Genomic DNA, 17,828 nt, shown 5'->3' on the forward strand with positions numbered 1-17,828 from the left:
TTCTGAGTCATTTTAGACCATTTATGTGTGTAACCTAAATATTGCTCTCCCAAAAAGAAGACATAAACAGGCCTAACATGACTCAGCTGATCGCTGATTTTTATTCTCATTTTTACAGTCTGTGCATAGTGAAAGCATGCGACATTTAGAGAATAGTATTTTTGGATTGTATCTGATTTTACATTTTTATCTGTCCGATAGTCAATCAGTGATTTTGACCAGTATCGGATCGATACTGTATATCCAATCGGCTCATCCCCATTTATTACTATATGGGATTGTGTCCAAATCAACAGTAGCTCATTTAAAATCATCACATCTTAGTATCTCTTTATCATTTACTGTGCATTTATTGTCCTCTGCTGCTGGAGAATTCAATTTCGCTATGGGATTAATGTCTGTCAAGCTCGCTGGTACTGTAACTATCGACCTATTTTTTATTTTTTTTATAGAAATAATATCAACTTTAAACCATATATATATACATGTGTGTATGTATGTATATATATATATATATATATATATATATATATATATATATGAAGCAGCCTAAATAGGTACATGGGACACTGAATCCACGTACCATTCATGTACTGTTACAAGGTCAGCATTCACCACTGTGTACTACACCACATCCGTCAGTAGGTGGCGCAGTTGACCAAGCCGTGCGCTGACAAAGCCCGTTCCCACATTGTTGCCATATTATTTGTGCTGATTTCCTGGTTTTTACTGGAATTATCAAACGCTCATTTGAAGAGAAGACCGTCACAGTGAACTCTTCACCCTGATTTGTGGTTCATTGTGAGATTCCTCTCATCATATAAGAAATACAGTTTGTGTGCAACAAACGCAATAAAAGGAAATAATTATATATGTAAAAAAAAAAAAAAACTCGTTCTTTCTTCACGTAAAGTGAGCTCGGACTAAACCCGTGTCATTGTAGACCGTGCGTGTGAAAGCCGGCGATAACGTACACGGCGACTCCACTGCGCGACATTTCAACGCACCAATCAGTTGCGGAGGAGCTGATTGAGTCGACTTCCCTACAGTGGAGGAGCTGTGGCGAAACGGACGTACGGACGGCGGCGTCTCACACACGGATCCTCATCACCACGTCCACCACCACCACCACCATCACCACCAGCTTTAGCCGAGTCTGTGCGGTCCGAGCGCGGCGAGAGACCACCGAGGTTCAGCGGGACATCCGTTTGTGTTCGGAGCCGGTCAGAGAGTCTGCAGTGCCGGGGACATGGCCGGTATTCTGGCGTGGTTTTGGAACGAGCGCTTCTGGCTCCCGCACAATGTAACATGGGCTGACTTAAAAAACACTGACGAGGCAACGTACCCGCAAGCCGAGGATCTGTATCTGGCGTGTCCTTTAGCTTTCTGCATCTTTATGATACGGCTGGTCTTTGAAAGGTGGGTCTGACTGAGTGCCGAGATAATCCAGGTGGCTGTTTGTTGTGTCGATGAAATTATGCAGCACAATCCCGCGGCTCGTGTTTGTTACCTAAACAATGGCATCTCTGTTTAGCGCACAAATCACTGATCGTCATCCTCTCTGCAGGCCCGCAGCGATACGCGCTGTCTGCATTTGATGCATCTGTCAGTGCACATTCATGATTCCACATCTTTACCGGTCCCAACCCCCGGTACTGGTCCCAGTCCGAACCCAACAGGCTTCTAGTTTTAATCCTAATGTGTGCCGCTGACCCACTTGTGATTGTACAATCATCATAATTACTAACACAGAGTCATGATGGTCAGAACATGTCTCCTCCTCATGCATTTTTATGTGGGACAATACTGTTCTGCAGTATGTGGGACAGTGATTTAAACTTCTCCACTAAGCCCTTCACTCATTTAAAAAAATATATATAATTTAATTTAATTACCTCCAGTAAAGAACCCTGCTATTAAGTGAAGTGTGCACATATTTTTGGATAACTTGAATAACCAGTTTTTCACATTCATATCACTGCAATCAAACATGGCACGATACCACTTTTCCTAAGTCTGATACTGATACCGATATCACAACCTTACTGATACCAATATTAGACCGATACTGTTAACAACACATTTTAAGCCATTTCAATTATCCAACTGTGTAACATAAAGTAGAAGTAAATAGCCCACAAACATGACTCAGCTAAAATGCTTTTGCTGGTTTTTATTTACATTTATGTATATATAGAGAGAGAGATAGTCCGATATCCGATCCAGTGATTTTGACCAATATCGATACCAATTGTGTCCAAATCAAGAGTGGCTCATTTATAAGTATCATATCTTAGTATCTCTTTTTTATAATTTACTGTGCATTTTACTCCTATAGTGCTCTCCTGCTGGAGAATTAGGATTAATAAGGTTTCTGTCTGTCTATCTATCAAGCTAGCTGGTAGCTATCCCTCTAAAAATATCTCAAATATATCAACCGATAAACCAAAAGTGGTCCTCCAGCTAGTGACCTGTCTGTTGCAAGCATGTCCCTTATGTCCATGTAGACTCAAAAGAAGTAGCGAGAACTGCATGTGTCCACGTCCCACCTGCAAATAAAGTAATGGAGATGAGCTGTACTGTACTGGATCAGATAAAAAAGTTAAACCAGAAATGATCTGTAAACCTTAATAAATGTGTCACTAAGCAACAAGGCATGTACTCCCTCCATCATGTGACCAGTACAGGAGAGAGGGCTGCATGTGTGGTGCAGGTGATAAATGCATCAGTACAAAAGTATCTGTATCGTTAGATACTCAGGGTTGTAATATCGGTATCTGTAGTGGTGGTACCAAGTCATCCCCGAGAAATTATACATTAACAACCTGACTCTCGACGTCCTCTTGTAATGAACGAATCGCCCTGCTGATGACAGTGTTGTGTTCTGATCTCTTAAATGTGCAGGTTTATTGCAAGACCATGTGCGATGGGCCTGAAGATTCAAGCCAGCGGGCCTCAAAAAGCACAACCCAACGCTATCCTCGAGAAGGTTTTCACCGCTATAACCAAGGTGGAGCATGTTGTTCTCATTGGCCTCCTGTTATGCCCCTTTGTAATTCATCCAAACACACATACATATTTATTTATTTTTGTCCTGCCAGCACCCAGATGAGAAGAGGCTGGAGGGCCTGTCCAAGCAGCTCGACTGGGACGTGCGGACCATTCAGCGCTGGTTCAGACAGCGACGCAACCAGGAGAAGCCCAGCACTCTCGCTCGATTCTGTGAAAGCATGTAAGGCAAATTACATTTAACACAGCACAGCGCACACCTTAAATGACTTAGCTGCAAGCCCTTTCACCACCCCTTCATGTCGTTAACGCTCTGCTTGTGTTAATGTGAACGTATTGTTGTTTGGGAATTCTGTGCCAAACGAAGACAGATCTGAACGGGCTATACTACATTACCATTCACAAGTAACTCAACAGTGATGTTAGTAAAAGCAGGTCTGTTGTTTACCTTCATCCCAGTAAGTTTCACTCTCATTTACATAGTGTAGGGAAATGAGGGGAACTCTGTGGCTGCTCAGGAGCTCAAAGACAATATGTTGTACTTTAGGAGCTTTGTTGTTTTTAAAGTGATATATAAATCAACATACAGCATAACTATTTCTCAATCACTTTATTGAAACATGTCCAGAAAATGAGGGAAACATGTATTCAGTTTTAAAATAAATAACATTTTTAGGGAAAAAGGTCCAAGTGTCACGACCCTGGCTCTGTTAAAACTGGAGTGGAATTAAAACGGACTATTTTGTGACTTATGCAAAACACACACCCCCAGGATGTCCACATAAGGAGTTGTGTATTATTCCTATGACAATTAAATAAGGGTGCACCTGCGGCACAGATCCGTGCTGTGTGAGCACCAAGGGTTAAATACATGTGTTGTATTAGTTGTATATACATATATATATATATATATATATATATATATATATATATATATATATATATATACATATATATATATATATATATATATATATATATACATATATATATACACATATATATGTATATATATATATATATATATATACAAAGACAATTGTAACACACTGTAAAAAGATATAAATTTGCAGAATTTGCAGTGATATTTATTGTATTTATTAGTAATCAACAACCATTTAATCAGTGAGTGAATGGTCATTTAGCTGCCATGATGAAGCATCATCACTTTCATTCATCCGGGATTGTCTCTGAAGACTGCGACATGCATGCTGGTGCTGCTATGGGATAAAAGTGTCCCAGCGCGAAACAACAAAACCCACTCAGGGCGCTATAGAGCGCTGGCTAATCTGCAGCCGAGCACTTGCCATCAGGGAGATTGTAGTTACTTAGCAGTGTGATGTTAAAGGCCGTCAAGTGAGCGTGGCTGTCAGAGCAGAGTCATGTCTGACACTAGTAGAGCCAGTCTGACAGTCTGAGCCTCACAGCTTCTGATCAGCCTGAGGCTGCTGTTCACTCAGGAGTACAGTTTGGGCTGATTAGACCACTCGACGTCTATCGCAGCTTTGGAGAGGAAGCTGAAACAGTCCACCGGCTTTACACACAAGCAGAGAGCAGTTTGGTGCTCGTCTGGAATTAAGAATGCGGTTTTATTTGGTACGCTCAGCCGGCATTTGTTCTGTTAGAGCAACAATTGTGCCAAAGCTGTTATCTGCATACGGCGTAATTGACTGCACAAGACACTGGGCTTTGCAGTAGTTTGGCTCAGGTTGTCTGTCTGAGTTTGCTTACAATGCAGTTTTCCAAATGGGGGGCTGGCTTCAGTCCTCCTCGCAGTGATTGTGCTCTAATTAGGCTCTCGTGCACAGCTGTTGCAGACTGATAGCATTCTTTGTCTCTCAGTTGTCAGGATGGCTGATCTGTTGTCTGCTCTGTTCATTATGCAGACAGTATGTAGCAAACAGATTTGGTCTGTAATATCCGAGACTCTGCATGAAGTTTGTTTAGCAGCCATTGTTGTGTCCTCGTCCTCCCCCGGACGTACGGCAAAAAGCTTTTCCAGCAAGTCCAAGTATTGATTTTTCTTTTTTCAGCAAGTAACCTGCAGCAGACAGATGTTTCTGCTGTTGTACCATCTAAAAAAGACTGAAAATATAATTTGATACATGTTGGATTATTTCACCACAGTGGCAGATGCTGCATGTGTTGATCAATTATATTTTAAGTTAAGCAAGAAAAACAGTAAGGGGAACAGAGTAGTGTTATCTGCAAAATCCTCTTCTATCTGGTTTTCCTGGGTTAACACAAGCTGGAGCAGGATTATGCTTCAATAACTCCTTAACTGTATGATCTCATTTTCCTCCATTCCTTTCTCTGCTCTGCTTTCACTGAGAAAGGAGAATTAATGATGAGCAAACAATGCAAATGGCAGCTTCTAAAAATAAAGAGATGGGGGTATTTTTAAGATTCAATGTCACCAGTACTAGTTTTGCTCTGGGTACTCCGGCTTCCTCCCACAGTCCAAAAACATGCAAATTTGGGGATTAGGCAAATTGGACACAAATTGACCGTAGGTGTGAATGTGGATTGTTGTTGTCTCTTTGTGACCCTGTGATGGACTGGCGACCTGTCCAGGGTGTACCCCGCCTTTTGCCCTATGACAGCTGGGATTGGCAGGGTTCTATCTTCTTTTTTTATTGGCTGGGAACAGTGGTTTACTGTACGTGACATAACTGCTGCAAGTGCAAATATTAGGCTAGGATACGTTAAGATGAAATATTTGTACCGTTATTAAAATATGTTGGCATCGTAAAATACTTTTTCTTAAAAACGAATGCCATTTTGTCTATGCTTTCTTAAACTGCCTTCTCTTTTCATTACAATCTGCTTAAATTCTAAGAAAAATCTGTTGCCAGTATTCTAACTAAAATGTCAATGACATCTTCCTAGAAATAGCTTGTTGACAATGAAATGCCACTTTAAAACAAGTAGCTAATCATGCCTAGGCATTTAACCAAATTAGACAAATAAAGAAAAAAGGATAGCTGTGTTTCTTCTGATTGAACAGGGAATATAGGTGTATCAGGGCTTTGTACCAGTTGAGTACAAATGTATAGAGGGTGAGTTCATCATAAAATATAAGCCTACAGTAAGTCTTTTTAACCTCTGTTACCAACCAGCTGTAATTAAGTACAAGTGTAATTGGCTAGATGCTGCCACATCATGTACAGATAATAAACAGTGACCCTTAGATAATTCAATTAAAAATAATTTCATCTTCTGTATCAGCGCCACATCGGGGAAAAACCTCATAATGGCAAAAAAAAAAAAAAAATCATGTCATCCGTTTTTCAGAAAGAAAAGATGTACTTGCAGAAGCTGCTGTGAGTCGTTCTGATTGTAGAAATATGGCAGCACTTCAAAGGGATTCTTACAGGCTTGATGAAGCAGTTGCCATGCAACACATTTTACTGCGTGTCAGGTAGAATTGTCCAGACAATTTGGTTGCACAATTCTATTGATCAAGCACCAAAAAGCAGCCTATGACGGTGTCCACATTTGCCCAGTATTAAATAAAGAATACCTGCTTCCTTGTGAAAGGCTCTTGCTCTGTGGGATCTTCATAAACTGGGAAGCTAATACAGAGCCACTGGTTTTATTTCGTAATTTGCATTATTAGGAAATGTTGCATTATTAGGAAATGTTGCATTATTAGGAAATGTTGCATTATTAGGAAATGTTGCATTATTACGAAATGTTGCATTACAAGACAACTCTTTTGAGCGTGTCTTGTTGAGTTGGGAGGCTGTGGCTCACAAAATGTGCTTAATTCAAGGTCATATAGGTCAGCAAGGGTTATAATTATTGAGATTTGAGTTTAGATTAGGGATTACCGCATTTTCCAATATTGTTATCACAAACTGTAGTATCTACCGATACCGATATGAATCCGTTAAAGTCATTTTAGACCATAATTCTCCAACTGTGTAACAAATATTGTTCTCCCAAAAAGATGAAGAAATAAGCAGCCCAAACATGACTCAGCTAAAATGCTTTTGCTGATTTTTATTTACATGTTTACAGTCCGTGCATAGTGAAGCATGCGATATACTAATATAGGATTTTTGGATTGTATCGGATATTTGCATTTTTATCTGTCTAAGCTGCAGAACAATATTTGTTTTGTTTTAGATTTGAAACAAGATGGAGAAAGATGCATTATTGAGAACTTAGGATGTTAATTGTTTCTAACATTGATTTTTTTCATGATTTCAATTAGAAAACAGATTGTTTAGGATTCTCCTTTTACACATTTTCACCTCATGAAGCTACTCCACTGTATTCAGATGTATATATTACACATACAGTACAGTGTACTGTACACAAGAACACACAACAAAATAGTCCCCTACTCAAACTTAACTGCAAATGTGTTTCCCAACCACATTTCAGAGTTGTGTAGATAAACTACTGTGAAGGTTTTTGATCATCACTGGAGTGTCGACTGGAGCCGTGTCTTCTCTGCCTCAGAGCTCATAAACACTTTAGCTGCCATTGTGTTCTTGTGGTCACTAAATGCAGTGCAGGATTATATAAAGAGCAGAGCAGGCTGGGGCAGGACACTGTGTGAGCATCTTTTATTCCTCTGCAGACCTCACCACAGTTAAGTCAGCGCTGTCCCATTTTTAGTGACTCACCCTCGACTGCAGATGTGGGGATTCTGATCACAGGCATTGCCACATTATGCTGCAATGTGCTGAACCGAAGAAGCAATCTACAGAGGTGCTTCACACATGTACAGTTTGCTTTAGCCCACACCTCACCAAAACAACCTTGAATTTGAATGCTACTCCTTCCATTCTTGCATTTATAACTTTAACGTGTTTTTCCTCTTTGTATTTCAGGTGGAGATTTACATTCTACCTGTACATTTTTACCTATGGAGTTCGTTTCCTTAAAAAGGTAACAGTTAAAGACACACAAACAAGCACTGGTATTCTGCTGTGACTGTTAAAGATGACATGAGTCACTGAGGCATGGCGAGAATGAAAATCTTGTGGTTTCTGAATAGGCTGGTAATTAAGTCTGCGGACTAAAAATAGAATAAATTATGGTATAAGGGATTACATTTGCTTATTAAAACGCCAAGAGTAAAAAGTGCAGGATAATAATTGATCTTAAGGGAGAGGTTGCTGGCAAATCTAATGTTAAATAATAATATTATCCATTAAATGTAATGTGTCAATGATTTGCCATGAATGTGATCTTTTACACTATGTGCCACATACGCCTGATTTACACTTTTTCAAATAAACAGTTCGACAAAATCATATTCTTCCCATTGATCGCTGTTAAAAATAGCTTTTCATGAGCTTTTCTCAATCAAATCCATCCATTATCCAGACACAGAAAAAGTAGCACAAATACAGATAGAAAAAATACTGTATAATCAAGCTGGCAGTAGATTATACCAATCACGACAATGTAATGTAAGTAAAAGAGCCAGCTGAACGTGAGGTTACCATGGAAATGGCTGGACGCATTAATTGAAAACACTGCGTGACTTATTTCACATTTGTAATCAAAAAACAAACAAACACAGCATTATTTTCAAGGTAAACTAACCGCAAAGAATGACTGGCTCTCGTAATGACTGTCCAGAAATTATAGCCATTGTGGTCAATATGAAATTGAAATATGTGGTTAAGATGGATCAGTGTAATATTATACACAAAGTGTATACGAGTGGTCAAATCGCAAGGAAAATATAGGAAATAGCAGAAATGAGGGGGGGAAAACTCACAGGTATGAATTTGTGTGACAAAGTGCTCCGTGAAAAATATTTAAATATTTGCCTTCAGTGATGCAGGCTCCTCTTTCTGTGGAAGAAGTTTATTAATAGATTATGTCCAGGGAGGAGTATAAGAGACAGTCATACCAATGAGTTACCTTGCTTATACACTAAGTATTCTTCACTATCACTGTTATCATTCCCGATATTACTATGTCCTGACTCTGGCTACACACTATAAAATAATCGCTAAATAACATTGATTCAGATCCAGAATTCATGAAGACAATAATATGTTTATATCCATAACATGTAATAACAGGAAAATAAACTATAATATGGATGACACTGCATTGATACTACAGTAAATTGTCTTTATAGGCTTTATTAAAAGGTAGTAGTGTAGTGTTAAATATCTTTGGTGTTGTCTTTATTTGTTTTCAATAATAATAAAAGTCATTCATTCCTTCATTGGGGTTTATCTACTGCTTTATCCTCCACACACAGAGACAAACAACCATTCACTCTCACATTCACACCTAGTTCAGTGGCCACTTACAAGTATCATTTTACAAAACATACTATGATCAACTGGAAATCTTGAGAAAAATAGGTGCAATTTAAACAGTAAGATTCCTAAGTTAAAGGAATACTTTACTGATTTGCATTTAGCTTGGTATTACTAGAATTTTGAAACCTCAGTTTCCCCTGTTTTGAGAAATATCTTCATTATTTTTTTTTGTTACGTGCCCACCAGTGACACTTGGTCCGAGCCGTGAAACTGCAACGCTAATTCCGCACTTTCTAGACCCACTCGTAGGGGCACAGGACCTAATTCCCAGAATGTAAACAGTGTCCGCCATCTTTGCTAACAGTTATGCTAACAGGACCAAGTGTCACTGGTGGGCACATAACAAAGGAAAGAAGGAAGATATTTCTCAACTCTGAGGTTGGGAAGCACAATCTTTAAAAAAAATACTACCCCTATTCTAGTAATAGCTACAAAGCTAAATGCAAATCAGGGAAGTATTCCTTTAACCATTTACAGATGTCTGGAACTGAAAAATAGAGTATTTCACAAATCCATCCTGGGGGCTGTACCGGTTCTGGTCCGTACATTTGACACACCTGGTTTAGAGTGTCCAGTTGTGGACTGTGGGAGACCAGGTCGCGAACCCGGGCCCTTTGACAGTGTTTTCACTGTTGTCCGTGGAGTTTTCACTTTCACTGAGGTTCAGCTCAGTTTAATGATTGATGATGTTTAGTATTTTATTATATAATCTGGGTATATTGGATTCAAACGTATTGATTCATGTTTGCTGATGTCATTTCCTGCAGACTCCCTGGCTATGGAACACTAAAGAGTGCTGGTACAACTACCCTTACCAGGTAAATGTCACAACACAGCACATTTCACCCATACTCTCTTATCATTACACAGCCACATGTGTTGCAATACCAAAACTCCCAAATGTTTATTTTTAACATTGTTGCTTTTTGTGTGTTCATTCAGCCACTGACTGTGGACATCCATTACTATTACATACTGGAGCTGTCTTTCTACCTCTCCCTACTCTTTTCCCAATTTACAGATATCAAGAGGAAGGTAAGAATGATTGCAAGCCACACGAGACACATCTGTAATAACAGCTGACAGCTGAATGTTTGCTGAAAGACAGTTCAGCACTAAACAATGTGGCATTTTAAGTCATTTTTATGTGGAAAACAGCCATGTTTGTGTTGTTTTTGCCATTGAAAGAAGCAATTTCAAAGCTTCATTAGCGTTGTTTGAACGTCTCTTTTCTGACCATCACCATGACTCTATGAAGTTTGTGCTTTTGGCCTCAGCATCATCTCACTGGTACGTTCCATGACAAACCATAGCGGCGATAAGCTTTCATTTTGTTAAATCAGCAGCTTAAGATAGGTCTGTAATAGTACAGTGTGTTGAGTTTTATGACCATACGTCAAGGTACAGTGTGTAAAAAGTAGCCTTCACTGATTGTTTAGTTTGTCCATTGTGGGCTAAATGGTGATCCAAAATGGCAGCGTCCAAAGAGCTGACCCAGCTCCTGATATAAATATAACAACAAAGTAAAAAACAAAGTGTAATTATTTCATCTTCACTTTCTACCAAATAAAAATGTTAACTCAAAATGTAATGCACTGAATCTTTAACAGACAAATGTAGAACAGAATAATCCATGACTGATTAATAGTTAGGTACACACGCCACTTGTTACAAATAACAACTTATTGTTAAATTATTTATTAAGTAGTGTTTTAGTGCTAATATACTATGTACTTTTGTGCTCTAAATTAAATGTAAAGGTCCATCTTGACTTTGCCTTGAACCCACTTTTAGAAACTCAGCACCTAGAGGCTGACCTGCACTGATTCTTCTGCGACTTCTCCGGTGTCTTTTTACAAGATGCTAAACCCCAAAGTTAAACCCTATTGTTCCGGTGCGTGAGTGAAACATAATGGAGCGCTATATATAGGAGCTGTGTGTGTGTGTGTGTGTGAGAATGTGACCAGTGGTGTAAAGCGCTGCGCATACTCAGTTAAGGGTTCATTAAATATCAATTTGCATGCCTTCCAGCCACGATCCTACTCCTGTCTCCATCCCCAGCTCAGCTCCCCTCTCAAAAACACACTCCACTCACTGCACTCACAGCAGCCCCCATGATGCCATGCTGTGTATGCCTTCACTCTGTCATCTCTTTGTTGACTGTTGGCATGTTGTCTGTTTTTGTTTCTCCTTTCAGTTTTTTCATGCACAGTACTACACTGAGGAGGTCCTCTGCACCCCCTGCCAATTCCAGTATGTTGTCCCTGCACACTCTTGCCTTGCTTTCATTCTCTATCTTCTTGCATCATTGCTTTTCCTTCTCGTCCTCCTTCTCATTCTTTTGCTACGTTGGACTGGTTCTGGTTGCTTTGAGCTGAGATATGGAGCTAGCAGCTGAGGTTTTGCTAGAGCAATGTTTCATATACCCATAGTCACCTCTAGGCCCATTCATAGAATTCCACAAAAGCAAATTGTCCGGACCAAAACTGCACTGCCAATAATGATTATTAATTAAGTGGAAAAAGTGTGCTTTAGCTGCCATTTGACACTTGCATTACTTTAATTCTAATACTCTTATCTGACATCTGTAATTAAGTAAATCACTTATATTGGACTTTTGGATATTGGACCTGCGCCCAACTGTAGAGGTCATATAGTCAATAATTTACAAAATATTTTGCCTACATGTCGTTGAGCAAAATAAATAAACTTTTAAAAAATAATAATAATAAATAATAATATCATAGAAGTCAAGGAAGTAGCAGCCTAATATTGTAGTCATTAGTCATATCGGTAGATTTTGGTGTGCTTGCTGATATCCCATTTTAAAGCCAATATCTGCCAATACAGATATCGTGCCGATACATCCCTAGTTGCAGCAGTTACATTACACTTTTAATGTATTGCTCAGACACAGAGGATTGCGATTTTTGTGGCGGCTGCGATAAATCACTCTCATGTCATAATGTTCAAACGCACATGATGAGCATGCCTGGCCAAAATAGATGTTTTTTTTTGAAAGACGTTGCATTTCAAGGTCATGAAATTACAAAAGGCTCCAATGTGGTTCCACAAATTTGTTCAATGTTATTCAGCAGTAGTTGCCTTGTGATTGTGAAAATCTGCTGTTTTCATTGGTGCAAGTACACACTCAGACTCCACACGTTCCGTTTCTTTTACCAAATGACATTCCTGTAATGTCCTAGAAGCTGTGGGATTGTCCTGCATGCAGTGACAATGACGCTGTGTGACATTTCTTTGGCAAACTGTGTCCCCAGGACTTCTTGATCATGTTCCTGCACCACGTGGCAACAATCTCACTCATCACCTTTTCCTACGTGAACAACATGGCACGAGTGGGAACTCTGGTCATGTGTCTGCATGACGCGGCGGACGTGCTGATAGAGGTGAGCAGGACGGCTGAGACGATTCAAATGACGGATACAAGGGTTGACTGGTTGTGTTTTTATCCAGTATTGTACAACTGTTAGTATCATTCAGGTACATTGCTTTTTGGACATATACTTTAAGGTTATAATACTGAACACAAGAATTATATTTTTTGGGTAAGAAATATTAAAGTGCTTAAATTATTAATTATTGATTTTTTTTTTTCCTAGGCTGCCAAGATGGCCAACTATGCCAAATGTCAGATTCTGTGCAACCTCCTGTTTGCAATGTTTGCAGTTCTCTTCATAAGTTCCAGACTGGGGGTTTACCCTGTGTGGTAAGTGTTTTTTTTTTAATTTACCGCACCTCCTTTGTACCGTTGTGTTTTAATGATGTGGTGTTCACAGGCAGCCGCAGCGAAAGGATCTGTGCAGTAGACGTCTCTTTGTCCTGCATATGTTATTTCAGCAGAAATGAAGGGCTCTGTGCTTTTTTTCCCCCCACTACTTTCCACAGTTTGGAGTTGAGACACATCTCTGTGAATTTTGTTGCTAAGAAATAGTTACTATGGATACAGCAGCATTAACCTCTGATAGAAATCCAAGCAAATAAACAAATGAAAAGCAGATCCTTACGGTTAACATCAAACTGTTTTCCAATTGTGTTTTTGCCTTTCAGCTTTTCATTTTTTTGAGTCGTTAATTGTAGCTAATCTATCTAAGATGATGGACACTATTTGTTATGGCTTTCTTTGTAGCCAGATCTTTAGTGGTCTAAATGTTTAATTACAGTGGCTGGTAAAAGACAATTCTAATCATTATAATTGCAGCGTTACTACTAAACAGTTTTAGGCCTTGAAAGTGTACAACAGTCATCAGCAGCAGTGTTATCACGCCTTTCACAAGTGACGGGAGAGGTGATTCATCTCTGAATCAGGCAGACACAGTTTTTCTTTGAGCCACCGTTGACACTTGATCAGCACACAACACAGATGCTGTTTCCAGCATCCAGATTCTACTTTGTCGTCTCTAATTGATAAGGGTAATCTAAAGAAACACTTTGGGATTCGTCTATGCAACAATTTATGTTTAAAAGGTTTCAGCTGGCACCTCGTTCTCTGATGTCGATTCCACACTGTAACATGACTGGATTTTTGTCAGCTCTGGCCATGCTGATGGTGGAGTTGTCATTACTGTAAAAGCTGTTGCCATGGCTACAGAATCTGGAGTATGATTCACAGGCAGCCATTAGGGAGAACTGGCCCCTTGACAAATTTATCACATATACTTAAAAATATGATTGTATCATATGGGGGCAAGAAGATTCGAGTTTCATCTTCTTTCTTCTTCAATGGCACCTTTGGTTTTATGGAGCGGAATGTATTGAACTACAACTTTAAACTATTTAAAATATACTAACATCTTTTTATGCTATTTATGCATCATGTCATTTAAGGATGCAGAGATGTTCTGCAGTAGGAGAAAGTTTTTTGGGGGTTTTTTTATAGTCAGAGAAGTTACCAAGAGAGTCCATGAAATGACCGCCCCAAAGAAGCTGCCACTGAATCCGGACAGTCAGTCTCAGACTGAGGTCGGTAACGTCACTAAAGAGAGAGACGATATTTAGGATATTGCAATATTTTACGGCTTCCAGCCAAAGAAAAAGAGTTTCAGCAGGTCAGAAACTCTCGACACATTCCAACCACGTCTGAGCCTGACCGTCTTTCAGTGATTCAGTTGCAGCTTCTCCAGAGCGGTCGCTCTCTGATGGACACGTGGAGACGAAATGTCTCAAAATGTTCAGTTTAATCCCGACATGTCGAGTTTAAAGTTGAGATAATTATATTTAACCACTAGAAAACAAGGTAAACTTTTTTTTTTGAAACCGATATCGTGAGTGTTAATCACTAATGTTACCTAACATTAGTTCCTCTTAGTGAAATGTGAAAGGAAGTTAAATGACGCTCCGTGCATACAGTGAATTCCTCCAATTAAAGAATGTGCTCTTAATCCTTTGTTTTTCTGAATGGAAAGTTAATTCTCTCTTTCTCTCTCTCTCTCTCTTTCATTGTTGCCTGCTGTTGCTATGGAAGGATTTTAAACACCACCTTGTTTGAGAGTTGGGAGATAGTAGGGCCCTACCCGTCCTGGTGGGTCTTCAACCTGCTGCTCATCCTGCTACAGCTCCTTCACTCCTTCTGGTCCTACCTCATAGTGAAGACAGCGTGTCGAGCCATATCCAAAGGAAAGGTGAGTCATTACACACCGATCCTGTTCTGTGTGTTTCCATCTAAACTTGTTTAATGTTTTGGGGGTAAGGTTTTTTGCTTGTACATCTATAAGTGTCACAGCCACTTTTAACTTTCCTCTCTCTCTCTCTGTTGTCTCTGCTAAATGTGATCTTAAAGGTGGGGAAATGGAATCCTTTACATGTAAGTAAACTTGAAAGGTTACAGTTTTCTTTATATTCTAATCTACTTCCCTTTTTTATTTCATTTACCTTTATTTCTAACTTATTTAAATTCAAATTGAAGATTTTATCTTGTTTTTAGCAGAATTGTGTGTCGCAGTTTAAATTTCGCCGTCAATGTACCGTGTACAGTCTCATCTGACAAATAGACAAATCTTGAATCTTATCAATGATGGATTCCCCATGTTGACACAATCTGAAATATCACTGCAATTGTTAAAAATAGATTTCCATAGTTTCCATTTAAGATCTTAATAACTGATCTTTTGATCTTTCAATGCCACCGTCAGAGAATTGATTGATTTGTTTTGGTTTATCATTAAATGACATGTGACTTTCTCCTCCACAGTGCTTTGGGCCTAGTGCCATTTAGTAAATGGCTAGCGCGCTACCACCGTAAATAAAGCACATTAGTCTGCCGACATTAGCATTTAGCTCAAATCACCACGCTGCTTAAGTGCAGCCTCATATAACAGTCGTCATGGTTGTTGACTTGATTTCCCTGAAATGGAGTCTTCGAAACGTGTTAATGAGTGATGAATAAAATAGTGGCATCTTAATAATGCATTGTAACATGTGTAAAGTCCAGTGTTAATGAATTGCAAATATTATAAGGTTGCAAAAATGATTTTATGGCTGTTGCTGCTTGTTGTTAAATAACCAACATTTGTAACGCCGTCATGCATACAGTCACTGCCACGCATAACACAGACAATGAGAACTATCTAACCTCTATTTGGGCTGAACCATTTAGAATAAATATCTAATTGCGATTATTTTGATTGCGAAATGAGAGGGAATGGTCATTCTTTGTGTAATTATTCTCATTCTCATTTGAACAACATATTTAAAATGATTGCTGTGTGATATCTGTGTTTTAGGGTGATAAGTTTGCTGAAATTGAACACATGAAACATTTCTAAATGTGTGTATTTATGATTTTAACAGTGTTATATTATAAAAATGGCAAAATGCAAAAACGCTCTGGTAATATCTGCATTTAACTACCATAGCGGTCAATTTGACCATATGCATTATAGAGGGTGTAACATGTCTGACACTTGGTCTGAGCCTTGGTCTTAGGCTTGAAACTGCACCGCCAATTCCACACTTATTAGACCCACTCGTAGGGGGACGGGACCTCATTTCCAGAATGTACTCAGTGTCCGCCATCTTTGCTAACAGTTACGCTAACAGGACCAAGTGTCCCTGGTGGGCACGTAACAAAGAAAAGAATGAAGATATTTCTCGACTCAGGGGAAACTGAGTTGAGAAGGATTTCTCAGAAAGACTACCCCTATTCTAGTAGACTGTATTGCAATTTCGATTAAAATTCTAACCGTCCTTCCTATTTCTACAGGTGTCTAAAGACGACCGCAGTGACATTGAGTCCAGCTCTGATGAGGATGACAGCCCCCCACCCAGTCAGAAGCACCACAGCAGCGCCACCAATGGGACCAATAAAAATCACGGGACCAACGGCTACCTGACCGGAGTCCCGTACTCCGATGAACACTGACTAAGCTTATATCACAGCAACCTGTGTGCGTGTACGTATTTGAGTGTAGGGTGGACACGTGAACAACATCGCCGGTCTGGTACTGAAAGTGCATACATCAATTACGTGATTGTCGTTTTGTTCTCGGTTTGATTCTTTTACGATCGCCCTGCGCAAATGTTCCTTCTTTGCAACCTCCATGTGTGTATTTGCATCAAAGCCTAATTTCAGTGAGATATTAAAGCACTAATATCATTACAAGCCACTCTCTGTTTAGCCAATTGAATGACAGCATTCCACTTTATGGTGTAAGCATGCCAATTTAACATACAATAGTCTGGCATACAAGGGGTGTGATTCCCCAATGTTTGTCTCTTTCTGTGTTATTTATTTTTTTTCTAAATATGTTTGCAGGCGGTTTAGTCGGACACCTGTTCTACTATAATGTCAGTATAAGTGATTAAATAATCTCGGACAGGAAGCAGATTTGTTTTTTCCCACATGTCACTAGTATTAGCGAAATGCTGAAGAACCGGGTTTTTTTTTTTTTAATGCTACACTCCCAAAGATTTGCCGAAATGACGACCGAGTTTGTCTTCACTTAGATGAATTGTAATATATGAGGTTCACTCACATTTGGGAAACAACAACACGACACATTCTCCACTCCAACAATATATGAGATGTCAATAACAGTATTATGTGTGTGCATCAGACATGGCTTTGGTGCTCTCTCTCTCTCGAAGCATTTTGTTAAGTATTCTGGTACGTTTCTGGTAAGCATTTTCCATTTGCTCTCTCCTATGAGGCAAACATGAGTTGTTTGAACTATTCAATAAAAACAAAAACATAAATACTGCAAATGATTTGATCAAACTCTGGTGCCTGACTCTAATGTCGTAAAGACAATGATTTCACAAATTAGCACTGAATAATACCATATCCATTTGTTACTCTGAAAAACAGATGTGTGCTATGAATAAATCATGGGTACAGTCCATTTATCTGTTTCAGTTTAAGAACTTGGACACTAGGACATGGGAGTAGACCGAAGACACACCTGCTTTTTTGCCACTACAACTCCTCTGCATGCATGTGCAGTCTCGGCTCCACTGACACAATATCAGGTTATCACATGTCAGTGTTGTGTTAACAGTTAA

The 17,828-nt window shown here is 39.3% G+C and overlaps 1 protein-coding gene across 1 annotated transcript; it reads left to right on the forward strand.

The window, feature by feature from the left end:
- The first annotated feature begins 733 nt into the window (after nt 1–733).
- On the forward strand, nt 734–17,531 carry cers6 (ceramide synthase 6). Its single transcript, XM_044019831.1, has 11 exons — nt 734–1,419; nt 2,905–3,010; nt 3,102–3,232; nt 7,854–7,911; nt 10,079–10,129; nt 10,254–10,346; nt 12,590–12,718; nt 12,932–13,038; nt 14,794–14,950; nt 15,109–15,132; nt 16,531–17,531. The coding sequence occupies exons 1-11, from the start codon at nt 1,250–1,252 to the stop codon at nt 16,687–16,689; spliced, it is 1,185 nt and encodes a 394-aa protein (XP_043875766.1). The 5' UTR covers nt 734–1,249; the 3' UTR covers nt 16,690–17,531.
- Nucleotides 17,532–17,828: the final 297 nt, after the last annotated feature.

Source organism: Solea senegalensis, linkage group LG2 (genome assembly GCF_019176455.1).
Source record: "Solea senegalensis isolate Sse05_10M linkage group LG2, IFAPA_SoseM_1, whole genome shotgun sequence".
Lineage (NCBI taxonomy): Eukaryota > Metazoa > Chordata > Actinopteri > Pleuronectiformes > Soleidae > Solea > Solea senegalensis.